Source organism: Micromesistius poutassou (genome assembly GCF_964030765.1).
Source record: "Micromesistius poutassou genome assembly, chromosome: 20".
Lineage (NCBI taxonomy): Eukaryota > Metazoa > Chordata > Actinopteri > Gadiformes > Gadidae > Micromesistius > Micromesistius poutassou.
Window position 1 is genome coordinate 3,540,535 of NC_140290.1, and position 22,050 is coordinate 3,562,584.

Sequence of the window (22,050 nt, forward strand, 5' to 3'; positions counted from 1 at the left end):
GGGTGCGTTGAGGAGGAGCTCACCAGGAACTTGCGCTTCTGCTTCCAGTGGTTCCCCTGGGCGTTGGTGTCCACGTGGGCCTGCATCACCATGCGGATCAGGTCCCACTCCTCCTGCGTGGGCTCCTGCCGCTCCCCCGGCGTCTTCTGGACCCCCTCCTTACGCCGCCGCTGACGGGTTCTCCTCGATCAGCTTCCTCTTGGCTAGACGCTTGCTGTCGTCCAGCACCACTGGAGAGGAGGAGGGGAGAGGAGGAGGAGGGGGAAGAGGGGGAGGAGGAGGAGAAGGAGGAGGGGGAAGAGGGGGAGGAGGAGAAGGAGGAGGGGGAGGGAGAGGAGGGGGAGGAGAGGGGGAGAAGGAAGAGGAAGAGGAGGAGGAGGAGGAGGGAGAGGGGGAGGAGAGAGAGGAGGAAGAGGAAGAGGAGGGAGAGGAAGAGGAGGAGGAGGGGGAGGGGAAAGAGGAAGAGGAAGAAGAAGAGGAGGAAGAGGAAGAGGGGGAGGATGAGAACACACAGAGGGATATTTGATTGATTGATAAAGTACAAAATGGATGTGTTGCGGGACGTTTTGCAGGTCGATCATGAAAATAAATACTTACGATCTGTTGCCATGCCGACCACGATGCACTTCTTGAAGCGACATTCCTGGCACACGTTGCGTGTGACCTTGTCGATGGACACACTTGGCCTCAAACTTACAGGCGTACGAGGGGCTCAGGTTCTTCTGGATGGTCCGCCGGAAGAACCCCTGCAATGGGTCACATGGGTTCACAGCGGGGGTCAACGACCACACTACTGCAGTAAGTCACTAATGCCGCTTTTCCACCGCCAGTACCTACTCGACTCGACTCGACTCGACTCGACTCGCCACGCCTTATTTGCGTTTCCATTGGCAAAAAAAGTACCCGGTACCTAGTACCGGGTACTTTTTTTTAGTACTACCTCCGTCGAGGTTCCAAGCGAGCGGAGTAGGTACTTTTGTGTGACGTATACAGGCTGCTGGTAACTGATTGGCCAGCGGCTGTAAATGGGAGTAATCATTCAAAGTTAAGTTGTGTCCGGCGTGGTTGGAGTCCACGAATCCGCTCCCGAGGGGGACACTGATCAGCGTTTCGCCGTGTGTGTCGCTCCTTTCCCGGGGCTCGAGTTAGGCTGCGCGTCGTTATGTGTATCGGGCGTGGTTGTGTGTGTCCGGCGTGGCTGGAGTCCACGGACCGGCTCCGGAGGATCAGCGTTTCGCTGTTTCGTTTCAGTGTCGTTCCTTTCCTAGGGCTCGAGTTTCGCCTCTATCAACGTTACCGTATGACAACAATAGACGCGCAGTCATTGCGCTTTTTATTTTATTTTATTTCCCATCATAACCTTTCCCGGGAATCAGGAAATAGTATTGATCAGATTCAGATTTCCCGGGAATCGCGTCTCCCGTGATTAAAACCTAATGACGACCCGCCCATGGTGGAGAGGTTCTTTTCTACGACCCGCCCACATTGAAGAGGTACTTTTTTAGATGGAAACGCAACCAAACCGAGTTGAGTCGAGGCGAGTCGAGTCGAGTCGAGTTGGTACTGGCGGTGGAAAAGCGGCATTAGACACTCCTTTAGTCATCACACCATGTTAGGTAATGACACTATGACACTCCTTTAGTCATCACACCATGATAGGTAATGACACTAAGACACTCCTTTAGTCATCACACCATGTTAGGTCATGACACTAAGACACTCCTTTAGTCATCACACCATGTTGGGTCATGACACTAATGGCGCATTTCCACCACAGGGTGCGGGTCGGTTCAGTCTGCAAAGGTGCGGCACGGGTCGCGTTTCCACAGCCAAAAGTGGGCGTGACCCAGACTGAGCCGTATTGAGCCGTTCTCCGTGAAAGGGTGCCGGCAAGTTCGAGCTACACATGCCGTCCGATAATTGGTCGACAGAATCAGGGGGATAATAACAAACAAACACAGTACCCGCGAGGTATTACGGCGAGAAAATGTCGTGCAAAAGATTGCCGTCCTTCTCAGACGTCCTACATTGTTGCTCTTTGTTCATTGTGCGCGTTCTTCTTTTTCTTCTTCTTTTTCCTTGGAAAAAGAAGAACAGGCTACACTGTGTAACAGGCTACACTGTTGGGCTGCTATGAGATCACGATGCTTATGTAGCTGCCGCGGCTATTGCCGTGCGGCTTAAACCCCGCCCAACTATAAGGGTACTGGCGGCGGTGGAAACGCGAGCCGTAACTGAGCTGGGCTATACTTCACTACTGGGCTGAGGCGTGCTGGGTACGAAGCGTAGCCGCCGGTGGAAAGGGGGCATTAGACACTCCTTTAGTCATCACACCATGATAGGTAATGACACTAAGACACTTCTTTAGTCATCACACCATGATAAGTAATGACACTAAGACACTCCTTTAGTCATCCCACCTTGTTAGGGCATGACACTAAGACACTCCTTTAGTCATCCCACCTTGTTAGGGCATGACACTAAGACACTCCTTTAGTCATCCCACCATGTTAGGGAATGACACTAAGACACTCCTTTAGTCATCCCACCTTGTTAGGGCATGACACTAAGACACTCCTTTAGTCATCCCACCATGTTAGGGAATGACACTAAACACAGGGACACTTCTTGAGTCTTGAAGGGAGCCCATTACCTTGCAGCCCTCACAGGTGATGCAGCGGTAGTGGTAGCCAGTGGCTTTGTCCCCGCACACGACGCACAGCTCGTCTTTGTCCAGGTAACTCGGGATGTACCCTGGCAGAGACACAAAGAACAACAAGCATCAGCAACAATTGTAGATGAAATGATTTAAACTGAGACGGGTAAAACACAAACACATTTAAAGAACTCACTACTTATGGAACAGGCTATTTATGTGCTTCTCTGCAGTCTGAAATCTGCACAAAGTTTATTGACTGAATATTTACCGGAGCATCTGTGAGGGTACTTTAAGGTTAGGGTTTTGTTATGGCGGTGGGGTAGATTATTAGTTGTGTTTCTACACAATGGGGCCATCAATATGTGACATGTGTGTCTTTAAAAGTCAACAAGGGTATGAACGTTTGCCAGCTGATTAAATAGATCAATATAAATTAATAAAGTCAGCAGCTAGCTTGCAAGCAAGTCCATTATGGGAGCAAGGCATACTAGTTATGAAGCTAATTGATCCACGTTTTTGTATCTTTTTGTCCTTCCTCTGGTTGAATAGAAATCCAACTCTTAAGTTGCTTAGTTTCTCCACTGGTGAGTCCCTTTTGCAAAACGGTTTGTATATTTTGTACTAGTCAAAAAGTGAATAGCAAAAAGATTTTTTTTTATCTGAAGTATTAACAGTAAATAGTATAGAGTGTTTAATTATATAGTAATTTATTGCAACACATCAGTGTGTCAGTGTGTTGTATCTTTTTGTTACATTTCTCAGTTTCTGCAACTGAAAACGAAAGTAGAAGATGAACACAAACCATAATTCTAATCCCAAACCAGGGGTAGTAGGGGATTGACTCCAGCATGACAGAAATGGGAATCATCTAGAATAAATGCAGCTCTGCTCCTGGTTCCTGGTGGCCTTGGGATGCCTCGCTGATGATGTGTCCCTCGCCCATGTGGACATGCTCTTTATTTGGCGAGCCCACTGGGGTCGAGCCTAATGAGGCAGACCTCCAGCTCTTTATTTGGCGAGCCCACTTGGGTGGAGATTAATGGGGCAGACCTCCAGAAGACTGGGTTAGTGGAGGACCAGTGATCAATAAGCCTTCTGTTCTCTGTTCAGGTCCCCAGTTACAACACAATCAATAACCCCCCCCCCCCCGCCTCCAGTGGGACCCCCTCAGCATCAGACGCAGCCCCCCCCCCCCCCCCCCCCCACCCCCATCACCCACACCTCAACCAGATAACAGAACAATTAAATACAAACAGTTCAGTTACTGGAAGCCATGATCTTCTCACCATCTCACAGTGTCGTAATCCCCAAGAAAAAGCAGAGTAATACAATTTTACCAAATGCCAAATAAATGTAAAACAAAATGTCATGAAAGCAGAAAGGTGCATTGAGAGCAGAGAAGCCCCCCTGAAGAGCTCTATCAGGAGTCTCACAGGCTGCAGAGCAGTACCTCTCTGATGCTCTCCCTGCCTCCACTGCACAGCTGCAGTGGAGGGCCCCCTCTCCGGGACAGAGACCTCTCTCTGGGACAGATTACGGGCTGCTGCCCCAGAGAGGCAGGCTGCTGCCCCCTGGTAGTCAGGGTAGTCACTGAGAGACATCTCCATGCTGCAAAGGTCGCCAGTGAAGACGGGCGTGTAGGAGGAGCCCAACGGCGCCCTGGACGCCCTGGCCTGCTCCGTGCATGGAGGATGGAGCGGGCCCTGAGGCTCCCAGGGGCCCGGGCCGGGGCCCTCGGCGGGGTGCATGCAGTATTCCCCGCCCCCGGGGACCGGGTAGCCCCCCGTGCTGGCGTGCGGCCCACCGTACAGTTCTGCCAGGCAGGAGGTTATCACAGACATCCTGTAGGTGGCACGCCACCACAGAGCCAAAGAGTCAAAAAATAAAGTCCATACTGTGGCGAAAAAATGACCCAAAGACTCTGGATGATGTTTGAGCCAATGAGCAGTGGAATGAGCCGTTTAACCTGACTAGAAGATTACATTAATGTAACAAACCGTGTTCAGGTTACACACTTGTGGTTCCCCAAACCTACGACAACAGATGAGCTTGTTCCTAGAAAGAGTGTCCTCTCTGAGGAACCTTTTATCCACTCAATCCCGTCTGAATTAGGAAGCATGTTTCTGACCACACCAGCCTCTAATCTGATTTCCACCAATCAGGGAGGGCCCCACAGGGGGGAGGAGTCAGTGATTAGTGAGCTAAAGTCCTGATGCTGTCCAGGAACCAGAAACACAGAAAGACAGGAACTGTGTTCTCTGTGTCCTGTTGGCCACATGATAGTTCCTCTGTATTTTACACTTCTGCTATTTACATTTCTCACAAGTTATCGTATACCTCACATCTTTGGAGTGTAGTGATTAATCAGAAGACAAAAGCGTTTATCACATAAGATGTTCTGAAAGACTGAAAAGAAGGTTTCATTTCAAATTTAATGGACGGATACGCAATACATTTTTGAAATACGTGTTGGGAATATTTCAAAATTCGTATTGAATGTACAGAAAAGTTTAGATATTGGATGATGACATGATTGTTAAGTTTGATTCTTACCTAACCTGTGTGAGGCCCTTAAGCCATTTGTTTGGAGAACTTCATCATCGTACCTAGAAATAACTCCTGAACCCAGCTAATGACTGAACCCCATCAGACACGTCCCATAGTGCCGCTGTCGCTCCAGAGGCCCCCATGCCTCATTAGGACCACCCCGTCATCCTTCATCATCGTGTCAGACCACCACTGGACCTTTGGGTTGGACTCCGCTCCACACCAGAGGAGAGAGGGTCATATGAGGGGGGCGACTAGGAAGCCAAGGAGCCTCCACTCATAGTGATACTGGAAGTGTGTCACTCTATATAACTTTCTTTTAACAGGATACATTATGGATGGGTTAACATGTATAATGTAATACATTTGACACATGTGAACACATGCTATATATGTATAATGTTCCAAAATGGTATATTTCCATTAAGGACAAAGATGTCCAATTAAAACCATCAATCAATGGATTAAAAATAAATTAAATGACCAAACACAATAGATGATTCAGTTCCAGCAGATCAATGGAACTTTGAGATCAATAGCTGCTCTAGCTGTTGAAAGATGGGCAGTTTAAGGTAAATCGACTTGCCAAGAGGGGTTGACACTTTAATGAAGCGGTGTTGTCTAAGCTGTGAATTTGTTAATGGATTCAGTAGCATTTATAAGCATTAGAAGCATTTAGACGTATATATCTGTCAATGCTTTAATCTGTTTTATGCTCAGGAACCGTATGCCACTGTATTAACAGGAGTGCAGGAACTTGGAATGCCTCAAACTTGTACTATTTTGGTCAATGTACAAGGTTCTACTACATCAACTACTAAAATAGATTAATTTCACACTCAAAATCCATTTATTTGGAAAATAAACCGTTTATGAAATCCATTGGTGCCAAAAAGACAAGGTTGCATCACAAACAAAGCAGAAAGAAAACAGAAGTCACAAAGTCAAGGCTGTTTCCTTTCCTTAAGGCGGCTATGTGCACAACTTGAGCCTTGACAACAAATCACAAAGCCATGTTTACAACTCCAAGTGTACAACCTCAACCAGAGTCGCCCTCATCAAACAGAGGAGGATCTGGATGTGCAGCTTCTGACTTTGAAAGATGCTGAATACCTTTTCTATTCATTCAATACTAAAGCTCGTCTGAAGGTCTAATGTTCAATGAGGAGAAAGACGCTCAGCGACATGATGGGTTAAGAAGTGTTCAACTGCAAGCTATTAGTTAACGTCTATAGTTAAAATACATCAAATAAAGACAAGAAAACACACAGTTCAGGACACATTACACACACACACACACACACACACACACACACACACACACACACACACACACACACACACACACACACACACACACACACACACACACACACACACACACACACACACACACACGTTTGCCTTGTGTTGATTCATCCAATCTACAAAGTCCCTTCAATGACGATAACAAAATGGCTGCATGGATATTCCATAAGCGTTGATGTTCTACTAAATATTTCCAGCCCTAATCTGGAGAGGGCATGGCAGGGAATGGAATGTGCATGATGTTCTACTCTTCCTGCTCTTCTGTACATAAATCAAAAAATGTACATAAATCTGTACATTTCTTGCCACCTCTGCCTCTCACAGCAGTCTGCTGAACAAATGCACCACCTGACACATCGACTGCTTGGTGTTGGGGGTCGAGGAACCGTCGGTGGATGTACGGACCACAGAGGCCCTGAACTTTGGACTGGAGCCAGTTGTGGCCACGTGAGCAGGGACACCCGAGGAGGACCTGTCCTCAGAACACCTCCTCACCAGCTCAGATGACAACAGCCCGTTCCACTTCATCAAGGTTCTTCTGGAGGATTAACGCTGGCACTAGGGTCGACGGCAGCTGTCCCCTGACGGCGGTGCTGTAGTGCGTGGCTCAAACCGTTTGTTGTGCTACGAGCAGGACCTCTGACTGAAGCGTCTCAACGGCCTGCTGCTCTGTGACCTTACACTACTGACACTCTGGATCTGGTTTGGGGAACCTTTTGTTTCTTGGTCCTTGTTTCCTCATGATTGTTCTGTTTTTTAACAATATTGGTTCATCGTCTTGTCCAATAACACTGCAGCCATGTTCTTCAATTCAAATCAATACATAAACATAAAGAAGGCTCTATGGCATTATTATGTATGACGGTTCTGATGTGTGCAGGACAAGTCATAATGCATCAAATAGATATATCTCCATTAACCGTCACCTGATAGATACCGTAACCGCCAGCTCCTAAACATCAGCTAAAAAAGAAAGCGAGAGGAGAATAATTGATCCCGTCAGATTTCCACAAGCAGCGAGCGCTGTGATCATGTGACCTTGTGCGTTTAACCCCCCCCCCCCCCCCCATGAGACCCCAGACCCCCACTGAGGGGGAACATTACCGTTCTGAATGGCCTCATCGGTCCAGCGGGGGGAGCTTTTGTCTCCTGGCTCTGAAATAGAGAGAAAGCACTTATAAATAATGCAGAAAAACAACAGGGCCACTCAGGAGAAAGACGCAGACTGCTTTTCTCTGTTGGTTCCATGTTTCACCTCAAATTGAACCGAAGCTAAATGACTATTTAGAACATCATCAGTGCTTTTCTGTGTGTGTGTGTTCCTGGTGTTCGGCCCACTGTTGAGATACAGTGTTGAGGAAAGGTAAGGTAAGGTGAGGGCATTATGGGTGGTGGAGGAGGAAGCCATCAAAGGGGATATTAACAAGGCCAAAACACAATAGTTACGGCTGGAATACATACTATTCAGCACTGCCAGTGCTGTACTCAAATCAAATCCAATTATTTTTACACTAATTAGATCATTCAGAAATAAAACTGATAGAAGATGTCAATCATTTGTAACTTTATCGTTTTCTTTCTCGATTTCAGAATTTCCTTCTTTAGAATTGTGGTGAATTGTAATTTCAGTTCACAACGGCAAACCATAATGTAATACAAATGAAAACAATGGTTTGTGGATGATTATTATTCTCTTATTACTAAGGGGGGGGGCTGATGTGGGGGACCCCTGTTTTAAATGGTCAATGTCATGTGTGTGTGTTCCCTCCGAATGTAGACAATGAGTCAATATTACTCTTACTCTCTACTTGCTTATATGTTTCACACGGTCTCAGGAAACCACTCAGTAGGCATGCCGCGGTTGTTGTTGTAATCACCTGACATACTGCTGGGCTTCAGGGCAGAATCTTCATCCTCAGAGCGGCCACACACATCTGGATCGCTGCCTGGAGACAGATGGACACAGACGGACGGATCAATGACAGCTCACCAAACAATAACACTACCATTGTGTGGTTCCATGGGTAGTTGGGTAGTTGCATCATCTGTCATGCGTACATTTCAATATCCAACCAGGTAGGCTACCATTAATTGTGATGTCATTTTTTGGATTTTCACATACAAAGGCTATTTATACTTTAGGCAATATGCAATCCCCACTTTATTTTTAATGGTTTTATCCCAGCTAAGACTGTCAAAGTGAATTATTTTAGGTTCTGAACGGTTCCAGATTGTGTTGTCCTCATTTGCACCCATCTCCTTTTCCCTTTGAAGGCAGCGCCATCTAGTGGTCACACGTTGTTCTTTACTCCACATACGGGGCTTGGTCCAAGTCGAAATCTAAAGACAACTGGGGTTGGGGATAAATTTAAAATCCTGTATCCGTTTGTTTTTTAATCATCCATAAGTTGTCTTGTTAAACTCAGTCATGATGATTAGATACAAGTGTTCAAGCTCGTAACTTATCCTCCGTCTGCTTCTCGTCTCTCCCGAGGTGTTCCGTTACAAAGCGCATTCTGAACCAATGACTCACTATTGGAGGGAGATCTTCAGGAGGTAGCAGGAAGTCGTCTTTACCCAGCTACAAGCTACAGTATGTGTGCATGTGTGTGTGTGTATGCACGTGTTTGTGCATGTGTATGCATATACAGTATATATATATATATATATATGTGTGTATGTATGTGTGTATGTGTGTATGTATGTATGTATGTGTATGTGTGTGTGCGCGTGTATTAGCATTCCTACTGCCCTGCATCAACACAACAGCTCAGTTCACGCTGTGAACCAGTGGGAAAGAATGCTGGAGCACAGCTGGACTCAGCCGTTTACTGTCCAGAAGAAACGGGGATGAGTGAACATATCAAGTCCTTCGTAAGTACGTCGTGTAAAGAGGACAGCACCTTCCTACAGATTGCCTTCTAGGAAGGCTGCAAAACGCGCTGGTGGGCAGAGAAATATGACAGCGAGGAAAATAAAGAACAACATGTGTGTGTCTCTGTGAGAGTGAGTGTGTGAGTGTGTGAGTGTGTATGAGTGTGTTCGAGTGTGTGAGCGTGTATGTGCGTGGGAGTGTACAGTATGTGCGTGCAAGGGTGTAAGTGTGTGTGAGTGTGTTTGTCTCTGCATGTGTATCTGAGTGTATATCTGCGTGTGAGTGTGTATCTGCATGTGAGTGTGTTTGTCTCTGCGTGTGTATCTGCGTGAGTGTGTATGTGCGTGTGTTTGTCTCTGCGTGTGTATGAGTGTATGTGTGTGTGAGACTGTATGTGCTGAGCTCCACATCAGCTTTGCATACTCTAACCCAGCCCTCTGCCGCTGCGCTGCACCCGGCCTCCACGTTGTGTGTAAACATGGCGTTGAGGGGGGGGGGGGGGGGGGGGGGGACGCCCCTCAAAGCATGATGGGAAACGCTGTCATCACAAAACCTTCTCCGGCAGCTCGCCCCAGGAGAGCACTTTGTGTTCCCGATGAGCAGCTGGGACGAGCCTGGCCCTGCCCTCGTACAGACACCTATCAACACGCACACAGGCCCCGGCTCCCTCTGTGAGGACCGCCGAGGACAGGCAGACCTGAGGCTGCTGTAGCTGCGCTAGAGGAGCCCCTGACAGCGGGGTCTGTCTGCGGGCCGCTCTTGGGCCGCACCGTGGAAACCAACAGGAGCTCTGCTACACTGAGTGAGCAGCTGGGCTCAAACACTGGACTGCCACCGCTGACGGGACACGTTCACGCATCGCCTCCAGCAGGGGGCGGTGAGCCACGCAGCCCTGCTGCTAGTAGAGTGTGTGTGTAGTACAGTATGTGTGTGTGTGTGTGTGTGTGTGTGTGTGTGTGTGTGTGTGTGTGTGTGTGTGTGTGTGTAGTACAGTATGTGTGTGTCTAGTACAGTGTGTGTGTGTGTGTGTGTGTGTGTAGTACAGTATGTGTGTGTGTGTGTGTGTGTGTGTGTGTGTGTGTAGTACAGTGTGTGTGTGTGTGTGTGTGTGTGTGTGTGTGTGTGTAGTACAGTATGTGTGTGTGTGTGTAGTACAGTGTGTGTGTGTGTGTAGTACAGTATGTGTGTGTGTGTATAGTACAGTATGTGTGTGTGTGTGTGTATAGTACAGTATGTGTGTGTGTGTGTGTGCGTGTAGTACAGTGTGTGTGCGTAGTACAGTGTGTGTGTGCGTGTAGTACAGTGTGTGTGTGTGGGTGTAGTAGTGTGTGTGTAGTACAGTATGTGTGTGTGTGTGTATAGTACAGTATGTGTGTGTGTGTATAGTACAGTATGTGTGTGTGTGTGTGTATAGTACAGTATGTGTGTGTGTGTGTGTATAGTACAGTATGTGTGTGTGTGTGTGTGTGTGTATGTGTGTGTGTGTGTGTGTAGAGTACAGTGTGTGTGCGTGTGTGCGTGCGTGCACACTACTGGCAGAGGGACAATCACATTAGTCTTCATAATCACATGCAAATACCACCATTTACAAATGTGTTAGGATGGGCGCTCTGACACCCAGAGGCAACGCATGCAGAAGAAGATATGCAACGCCAAGCAGGGCCGAGGCACAGAACCAGCAGGCTAAAACAGGCAGCCCACTTAGCCAACACATCACAATGCATACCTGATGACCGAAATACAGGAGGGGAGTGTTCACACACACATTCAGCAGAGTGGACACATAATAATATAATTAGCAAAACAAGCCACACGCATTAACTTAGACATTAACTTAAATAGCAGCAAGACAACAATATTGTGAATGTATTTTTGTTTGTTTGTGTTTGTGTGTGTACTTCATATATATATATATATATATATATATTTATGTATATATTGTATATTCAACAGAGGCTTACGCTCCTGCCCAGGAGACTCCTCTATAGAGCCGTTGGTCAGTGTGTGTAGTGGTGTACTCCTGCCCAGGAGACTCCTCTATAGATGGTATGTTGTTATGTTATGATATAGAACTTTACTGTCAGCTTGGCTGAAATTTGTCTTGCGACCCAGCAGCCATTGTATGCATAGAACACATATACACACGACATAACACAGTGGAAACAAAACAAAAATACATATATAGACACACGCAGATGAGAGCAAATGTCCACCGCTGAGCTTACCTATGGCTAAGCTCCTGATTAAGCCATAAGGTTGACTGATGGACAAAGGACTTCCTTAGTCTAACCTTATTGTGTGTTGGAACACTGTATCTCCTTCCTGAAGGTAGCAACCTGTATTCTCTATACAACACATGGCTGGTGTTTGAGGTGATATTCCTTGCCAACCTCAGAATGCTGTTATCATACGTAGAGGTATACAGACTATGAAGTGGTTGTCCGACAATCTTTGAACAAATGCTTAGTTTTTGTAGCAGTTGTGACTTTAAGGCTACAGACAGACATCCATACCAGGTGGTACTGAAGAACTCATAATCACAGAAGTGAAAAACAAAAGAAGAATCCTTCTACTAGCACCAAAAGATCTCAAGACGGCGAAGGAAATAGATTCTTTGCTTTGTTTTCTTACACACTGATTCAATCTGATCTTTCCATGACAGAAGATGGTCTATTACTACTCCTAGATATGTATATAACAGACCTGGTTGATCTGTTCACTATGAACAGCAATGGGGGATCTGTGTATCTTGTGGCAACCCGCCTCGGGGAGTGAACCCGCCTCGCTCGAATCAGCACACAAATCTTAGATGTTAAAGCCACAACGGCACGTTTAATCAAACTTAAAAGTCTTTCTTGTAAAAATAACTAAAAGATGATCGGGTGGCACAGCCACGACGGCTGGACTCTCCTTCCACTCCAGCCAAGAGAGAGCCCCGAATGGGTGTGGAAGCCTGCCTTTTAAGCAGGCTTCCTCTCGGCTCCTCAGGTGCTCTGCATCACGTTGATTGTGACGAGGCCGGGTTGCCACAATCTCTAGTGGTGCACCAAAAACAATCTCTTCTGTCTTTTTGTGTTAATGATGAGAGCGTTGTTATCACTCCATTCAACCACCTTATTTACTCTGTGGTGGTGCAGTCCAGGATCACTGGAACTATTTAAGAGAGAAATTAAAACTGTATCATCAGAGTACTTTAGAATGTGTTGGTCTGATCTGTCGGTGCAACCTTCAGACAGACATTCTACAGTACGACAGCTATCAGTATAAAGGGTGAAAAGTACAGCTGAGCTTACACAACCCTGAGGAGCCCCAACATTAGTAGTTAATGCAGAGGAGAGGGTTCTGTTCACTTTCACCCTCTGTACTCTATTGGTAAGAAAAGAAGCATACCAGTGAATTAAACATGGATTCAGTTCCAACTGTACCATCTTTGACACCAGTATATCAGACTGAATTGTATTGAAAGCTGAAGAAAAGTCTAAGAACAGCCCCCTTGCATAATCTTCATTAGACAGATCTAGGTGTTTAGTGATTACGTGGACCAGTGTGACAACCGCATCTTCCGTACCGCAACCTTTTTTCTAAGCAAACTGACAGGGATCGACTTTGTCTTTGGTTATACTAACAAGATGTTGTAACAGTATTCTTTCAAGTGATTTCTGAAGTGAGGGCTATGGGCTATGGGTCTATAATCCTTATGTTCTTTTGGACATTGGATTTTGGGTAGTGGTTTTATGTGTGAGGTTTTCCAAGACAGAGGAATTGTGTGTGTGTCTACAGAGGTTTGAAATATTGGTTGCCACACTGGAGCCAACTCAGATGCAAAATTCTTGAGGAGAAAAGCACTGCACTCGTCCGGCCCATTAGCTTTCCTTGTGTTAGTACACTGAAACACTTTTCTGACATCCTCTTCAGTGATGGTAATTCTGTCTGAGGGGGCAGGTGTTACAGCCTTCAGTATTTCAGTGCACTTTGAGGAATTGTCCAATGATTCAAATCTGGCAAAGAAGGTGTTCAGGTCATTAGCTAAGCCAAATTCCTTGTCTGTCACAATAGGTTTGGTTGGAGATGACATTCCTGTCATAGATGTCATCGTATCCCATGCCTTTTTGTGATTATTGGCATTAAACGCGTCTTCTAGACGCTGTCTATGTGCCAGTTTTACATTTTTGTCTCATTTTGTTTTTTAGCTTTTTTTCTGATAATTTGAGTGCACCAAAATCTTTGTTTATGAAGGCTGTTTTCCTTTCATGTATTACTTCTTTTATATCCTTGGTCACATAGGATTTATTATTTGGATAGATTTTTATCTCCTTTGTGGGAACCACCAACTGTATACAGAAATTAATATAATCACTTGTGACTGTGGTAATTTCATCCAATGAACCATCTCTAAAAGTGTCCCAATCTGTACAGTCTAGGCATGCTTTTAGTTGTTCCTTGCTTTCATTTGTCCATGTCCTAATAACCTTCTTCTCCGGCTTCCCTCTCTTTAGTTTTCATTTATAGACTGGAGTCATGCATACAACATTATGATCAGAGGTCAATATAGGCGAAACAAACAGTAGGATGCACCCGAATTCACGGGGCAGGTAGAATGGTCTTAAAGTCATGCCCAGGATCTCTACGTTGGGATCGTCGCATATCCTTATTTTTATTGAGTAGGCTCGACACCAGAGATCATTAATGTACACACATACACTGCCGTACCCGCCACCTCCTCCCCTGTCCAGTCGCACCAGAGTGAATCCAGGGACTTCATAGAGTGAGTCTGGTTTAGATGGCTTTAACCAGCTTTCAGTGAAACAAAACAGTGATGCTTCACGAAAATCTTGACTGTACCTTGTGTATGTCCGTATGTGGCGATTTTGTTGTGTAGGGCTCGCACGTTGGCCAGAACGATAGAAGGAAGTGGGGGGTGAGTAAATCTCCTCTGTAGGCGATTCCGAATGCCTCCTTTCCTTCCTCGTTTCTTCCTCCTTCTCTTTCGGATCAACTCCTCTGGGATGTTATCCAACAACACTGGTGGGTAGACGTAGCTTGCGTTTGTTGTCGGTTCCGGCCGTAGTGACAGCAGTGCATCTCGGCTGTACACACAAGTCAGCTGGGATGCCTCTCCATGCCACCTGTTTGTGTTGCTGTTGAGTTGAGTGCGAAGTTCGACTGCACCGCATCTTCCTCCACGGAATTAATAATCCACAGGATCAGCAGAGCGATTTCCAAGGCTCTCATCTTACACATATCCATACATGTAAGGACTAACATACACACAGACAACACTAAATAGAACAAAACAGTACGGCATACAAGGCTGAGCTGGGTAGCAGTGCAGCCTCTGAGCAGCGCACCTGTGACCAATCCTATACAACGAAGCTGTCATCAACAGCGTATCGCAGGCAATCGTTGGAGAGTCTAGAGCCGTTGGTCAGTGTGTGTAGCGGTGTACTCCTGCCCAGGAGACTCCTCTATAGAGCCGTTGGTTGGTTAGTATTTCTACACAAAAGGCCTCTAACCCTAACCCACAGCCAAACCAAAATCTCATCCACCCGGATATGCCGGGCTAAATCATTTCCCCAGTGGATATATCATCAGGACGTTTAGAAATGACTCTCATTAGACAAGACGGCAGTAAAGAGCAGGGCCCTGTGCGTTCCAGAGACATGGATGTACCGCACACACTGGAGAGATACAGATTAACGCTGACCTTCTTCATTGGTGGTAACCATTGCAGACATTTCTTTGGGCAATTTAGTGCAAACAAACGAGTAGTCGCTGAGATTTGGACTGTGTATTCGATGATCTCTTTGGGAGATGTCTTGCAGGAGTAACTATTTCCTGAGCACTCCTCCAAGGGTGAGGTGAGACTGAAAAGTCAAACAATGCCCCCTTACTTCAATAACCACATCCTGCTTGACAAGGCTTGACACAGAAACCTCCATGCATGCATTCTTAAAAGGTTGACGTGTATCCATCCATACAGTTTTGTTGAACATTTGCTTTTCCTCATCTCTTCATTAACTCCATCCTCTACTCTAATGCATTGTAACTTTTGAGAAAATAATATTAATATTAATATTCAAATTGCCAAGTCAGTGGGAGGTAATTGACCTCCCACTGACTTAGAAATTTCTTTACTTAAAGTGTCCAGGGTTTACATGACCAGCTCAACATTCATTTTGGCGGCATGGATGCAAACAATAAAACAGGTTTCCCAAACTGCAGCAGAGACAAAAGCACCATTTCACAAGCACACCAATAGTTTGTACACTTCCCATTGTGAGACAGAAAGGTGATAATGCCCATGAGACAGGAAACCACATAGCCTGGCCTGAGTCTCTCAAGCGAATAAGGGCATCTGCATCGTTTTAGCTTTAACCATGGATTTAAGTTAAACGGTAAGGTGTAAATAAACATTCTCACCCGAGGTTCATGGTTTACTGTGGTAGCCCACTTGGGACTTCCGTTCCTCAGTAGTGCAGCCACAGATGTGGGGAGCTCTGCGCTGATTAAGAACTGGTTCCGGAAGCCATCGACACGACAGCCATCATATATGTAATGCTACCCAGCATTGGCCAATGAAGTAAATTACATGTGTGTCTGCATCCACTACCTAACTAATTTGCTATGCAAAAATCAGACAACCAACCCAAGGAGCAGATCTTGGCTGGTTGTTTAGCTTGGAAAGTGCCTGCTTCACAAACAACCACGCAGGTATGGACACGCACACACACGAACACACACACACACACACACACACACACACACACAGGTACGCACACACACACACTCCTGCACGCAGGTACACAAGCATGTGCACAAGCATGCACGTATGCACCCGCCCATGCACACACACACACCCACACACAAAAGGCCCTGGATTAGAATGCATTGCTCAAGAGTTTTGGAGATGTATTTGTATCCTCTAGGGGTCTCCCAGGAGCCTGGGTTTTGGCCCCTGCCTGCTGTCCATGTGCTGCTGCAATGAGCTGCACAACTGAAACATAGACAGTCTGCAAGTGAGCTGCATTTGCAAACACCCAAAAGGTTTGTGAGATTACAGAAACTATAATGCATTGTATCTGTATTCTTCCATGCAACAGGAAAGATGGCAAGACCTCAAACAGATGGCGAGACATGAAAATAAACTAAATAAATTCCATTCATTTGTCTAAATCAAAAAAGGTAAACACATGAGGGATATGAACGTCCACATCTTCAGTGATAATATGATGGGAAACACAATATATATATTATATAATATATATAAAGGATCTAACTTTCATACTACTAGGCCATATTTAATGGAGCATCATTTATGTAACGTGACAGTTTTACCTTTCCCATTAAAGTTCCACTTTAATCAGGCCTTCAGCCATCTTTATCTTTTAAGGTGTTGCAGATAACTTTAACAGCTATTGTTTGAGTATAATTTGATATAAATGGCACAGCCCCGTCAGCTAGTGGAGAGAACATCTGTTCTGAGTTCATTGTGCCTCTGCATGAGCCAAAGTGGAATTGAGTCCTCTCCCTGCTCTCTTCTGACCAATCAGGGCATCTCTTCCGTAATTGGTCCATCTTGCCTATCAATCACAGGTGTGTGTTTCACACAATCCCATCTTACCTACAGCAGCTTGTGTCCTCATGATCACATTCTTTCATCACTACAGTTTTGGGGTGAATCGAAACAGATTTTGCATTGTACATCAGAAATTGGACGCAGACAGGCACACAGACATACCACAGAGCATATGGACCACAGACTGATGTCATGACAACGTAAGCCACATTCCTTTTCAGGGACACAAACCTCATTGTAAACAACATCCAAGACTATTTGACCATAATAGGAATTACGTTTCGAGTTCTCGAAAAATTATAATAATTCCCAGAGAGGAGAGGAGAGGCTTGACCTCACCCTCCACCAGAGAGGAGAGGAGAGGAGAGGAGAGGCTTGACCTCACCCTCCACCAGAGAGGAGAGGAGAGGAGAGGAGAGGCTTGACCTCACCCTCCACCAGAGAGGAGAGGAGAAGCTGGACCTCACCTTCCACCAGAGAGGAGAGGCTGGACCTCACCCTCCACCAGAGAGGAGGCCATGACCGGTGCTGCTCTGCTAGACCAAGACCAGTTAATTTGACAGAACCAGTCTACCCAGTCTTCCATGCAGCCCCCCTCCAGCCAGTGGAAACAGTCCCACACGCTACTCAGGCTCCTGATTGGTTATTCATTCAAGCAATCACTCTTTCTTCACTTATTATTTACTTTCTTGGTTTTGATGTAACTACTGCATTAGCCAGCCCCCAAAGGAGGGATTCTTACTGGTTTTCTCCATGATTATATCTTTTCCCACTGGGACATATTGACCTTTGAGAGAGAGGACATCATCAAAGGGATCTCATCCTTCTTGAGCTTGTGTTGTGTTGTGTGAATCCTACTTCAGTAGAGACCTGTTCATTACTGCCCCAAAGTGTCAGCCCTTGTTTGAATCATAAACGTCTGACCTTTTTATTAGTGATTTGTTTGGACCCTCTTCCCAGGTTATCCCCATTCGCCAGATGGACCACCGGGAACTGGGAACGGTTGGGAATCTGTCACCACAATCCATTTCCATCATGGATTCTGGCAAAGGGCTGTTATGTCTGTCAGCACATAACTTGGCTCTTAAACATAGGATTGGTCCTGCTCCTAATCTGGATTTAAAGGAACAAAGCTTCAAACCAAGCTTTGCAAGATAAGATGCAAATACAGACTCAAATAGGCCTCTATGGGTCAAACTCATGACTTGGCTGTTATTGGCTGTTCTGAGTTTCCTTAGCCCATGACCTGTGGTGAAGCCTGGACATCCATACGCCCTGTGTCTGCTAGGAGACAGACATCCATACGCCCTGTGTCTGCTAGGAGACAGACATCCATACGCCCTGTGTCTGCTAGGAGACAGACATCCATACGCCCTGTGTCTGCTAGGAGACAGACATCCATACGCCCTGTGTCTGCTAGGAGACAGACATCCATACGCCCTGTGTCTGCTAGGAGACAGACATCCATACGCCCTGTGTCTGCTAGGAGACAGACATCCATACGCCCTGTGTCTGCTAGAAGGATATCCATACGGTCCTTTGTCTGAACATTTATACAATAAATTAGATAGCGGACAGGTTTTCTTTTCCATTAAAGGAAGGATACTTTCCATCTTAGACATGCGAGTGTCTGCCAAGTTGGGATCTTTTTTCAGTCTTGGATCTTGGATCTTGGATCTCGTTCATTCAAATGAACAGAGCTTTTCGAGTCGGATCTTTCATTCATGCATAGAAATAATGAGTGTCAAATACGGTAGTGTAATGCACTATTCTGGGTGATGTACAGTAACAGAGTGGAGATGTAGGGGGCTACGATGAATGATCCACTCGCAGATATGGACTGACATGAAGGGACGCATCAAAGAGGAGTTATTTCTGAACAAATCGTTCATGAATCACCCATCTATACATTGCATGTGACTGGCAGAAGAGGAATGCAGGCCACACATGCCAGTCTCAGAGCAGCCTTTAGTGGTGGTGGTGGTGGTGGTGACCGTCCCTTTAAGAGAGCATTAGCAGCCTTTAGTGGTGGTGGTGTGACCGTCCCTTTAAGAGAGCGTTAGCAGCCTTTAGTGGTGGTGGTGACCGTCCCTTTAAGACAGGGTCAGCAGCCTTTCCCTTCCTTGGTCATCATCAATACATAACAGAATTCGGGAAAAAGCCTATTCTGAGGATAAAAGACCAAAGCTGTATTAACACAGTCCTTGAATCCATCCCATGTCAACAGGCCCTTATCAACAGATACTTTGTACAAGGTGTGCCTAAACTACTTTGCACGGTTTATAGATATTTGCCAGCTGGTTTCTCAGTTTTCTATATATATACACAGTATATATACATACATATGTGTATGTGTGTGTGTGTGTGGGGGACTTGTCTTTGAGTGGGGGAGCTGTGTGGATGCTCCCTGGCTCCTTGCAGCAGAAAGCTCCTCGTCTGAGTGAACCTGATGCAGACACGGGCCACTGTGCCGCGATGCAGAGACACGCAGAGAGCTCCTCAAACACACCGGCGCTGATGACACTGGTCATCCCTGAGGAGCAGGGGCCGGTCCAGGGCGAGGTCCAGGACAACCCTGAAGCCTTCTCCAGCCCCCCGCTGTCTGGCTGCTAGGTTAGGATTAACCTCTGAACAGCTATATATATATATATATATATATATATATATATATATATATATATATATATAACAGCTATATAACAGCTATATATATATATATATATATATAGCTGTTCAGAGGTTAATCCTAACCTAGCAGCCAGACAATTATTTTATTTTAAAAGAATTATATACACATATATATGTATAATTCTTTTAAAATAAAATATTCCCCTGAAACCGAGGGAACGACGGCAGCAGCACCAGTTCTGCTCTGGGGTCTGTGGGTCTGCTGGGAGACCAGAGCCACACATAGAAGAGACCAGGATGAGATGCTGATTGGATCCTGCAGGATTTATGCAAGATTGGCAGCAAACAACAAAAACATGAGGAACTGGGTGACCTGTTGGGATGTAGCAGCTGCTTATTTAGTTTGGATGTGCGAGCAGGTGGTATGCGTGTGCGTGGGTGTGTTCAACCTTTTGGAGCATAACTACAGTACAACTAGTAGGAGTAGACCTTTATATTTTGGCCTTTCCTCCTCGTTTTGACAAATGTTAACCTGGTTTTATCGATCGTCTGCCCACCAGGCCTCGTCTGAACTCCTAGCTAACCCTAGACCAGGGGCTTCCTAAGGAGTCTTATTTTGGAGCCATTAACATTCAGTATTTCCTCAAAAGTGTGTGTGTGTGTGTGTGTGTGTGTGTGTGTGTGTGTGTGTGTGTGTGTGTGTGTGTGTGTGTGTGTGTGTGTGTGTGTGTGTGTGTGTGTGTGTGTGTGTGTGTGTGTGTGTGTCTTACCAGAGGAAGTGGTGAAGTCTGACAGAGTTGTGGAGCCGCAGAGCTGGCTTGGAGAGGCACCTAGGAAACACACAGAGTCAAGAGTGAACACAGGGAGCCATAGACCTCCACTGGGGCTTAGTGATAGACCTCCACTGGGGCTTAGTGATAGACCTCCACTGGGGCTTAGTGATTGACCTCCACTGGGGCTTAGTGATAGACCTCCACTGGGGCTTAGTGATAGACCTCCACTGGGGCTTAGTGATTGACCTCCACTGGGGCTTAGTGATTGACCTCCACTGGGGCTTAGTGATTGACCTCCACTGGGGCTTAGTGATTGACCTCCACTGGGGCTTAGTGATTGACCTCCACTGGGGCTTAGTGATTGACCTCCACTGGGGCTAGGTGATAGACCCTAGACTTGGGGCTAGGTGATAGACCCTAGAATTGGGGTTAGGTGATAGACCCTAGACTTGGGGGCTTTTGGATCTCCTAGTAAAATGGTTTGATGGAAAGATAAACTCCCGCCCAACAACAACAACAATGAGAGGGAGGGGCTGCATTAACAGGGTGAGGTTGAAGCAGGAAGTGCGCCACATGCTCCAGCAGCCCACACACAAGGGGCCCACACACAGCCCAGACTCAAACCAACGGCCAACTGCCTTCATCCGACCACTCCGTCGACTCTCGTCTGACCCGTTCGGCAGAAGAGTTGAAACACACAGTGAAGACTACTGCCAACTACACAGTAGCGTGTACGTTCTGCCCTTGCATAAGATGCAATAAGTCTCCTTCACATCGGGTGGCGCTAGTCTCGTGCCAGTAATCCAAACAGGAAAAACAGGAAATGACAGAACAGAGCTCAGACCATAGGTTACACAGCCATGTGTATTCTACACTCCAGTCCACGCAACCATAGCTTCCGGGAATTTGTAGAAATATCCCAAAAATGCGATGCAACGACGAAGTGTAGTTGTAACTCTGCACCATCTCCGTTTAAGTGGTTTGTTTACCATCGTCACTTCCACCCCTCCCACCCACCGCGCTGATTCGCTAGCACACAACCAATCAGAGTATCCAATGACTCCAATCCTCAGACCGCCAACGCTCTCAGACTTTGCATGTTGAATCAGACCAGACACCGTCCGCGCAGTTCCAAAAGCTTCCAACACAGCTGAACACACAGAACAGATTTGTACCCGTACTCGTCCGAATCTCCCCAAACGTTTCAGATGGCCAACGGTCGGGCCAGTGTGTTCCACGCTTAAGGTGGTCTGGCCCAGATGCAGCCCCTGTTCAGCCATATTCAGGAAACGGTTTCCAAGAGCTCTGGAATAAATTACCAACCGCCTTCTGACCGACATCCAAGAGCGAGTGCAGCCAAATGGAGGAAAATCAATAGATCCTGTTCCTAAACCTGCAGATCGACTGAAGTCACGTCAAGGTCAAACACATCAAGGTCAACGAGTGTAGAGCCCGGGCCTAAAGAAGTGAGCACACACCAGCACCCACCACGGCTCACTGGCCCAGTACCAGGAGAGCACTGGGTTTGTGAATGACCCAGTGGCAGGCCCTTTGTCTCACTACTGGGAACAATGGGCACTCTAATGGCCTGTTGTCCTGTCCCTGGGCTTGAGTCTCTTTGAATCCATCCTCTGCATAAAAATCTGAAACCACCACTTTTAATTCAATTCAATTACCATTTCTG

General features: G+C 46.4%; 1 protein-coding gene across 1 annotated transcript in view; it reads right to left on the reverse strand.

Moving 5' to 3' along the window:
- Positions 1-22,050, reverse strand: part of LOC311365481 (thyroid hormone receptor beta-like) — a 31,651-nt gene that overhangs the window by 7,685 nt on the left and 1,916 nt on the right. The window contains 8 exon segments of the mRNA XM_084485032.1: positions 24-176; positions 178-230; positions 598-673; positions 675-746; positions 2,654-2,754; positions 7,619-7,669; positions 8,392-8,460; positions 20,364-20,423. Coding sequence (XP_084341158.1) covers positions 24-176; positions 178-230; positions 598-673; positions 675-746; positions 2,654-2,754; positions 7,619-7,669; positions 8,392-8,460; positions 20,364-20,423 — 635 coding nt within the window.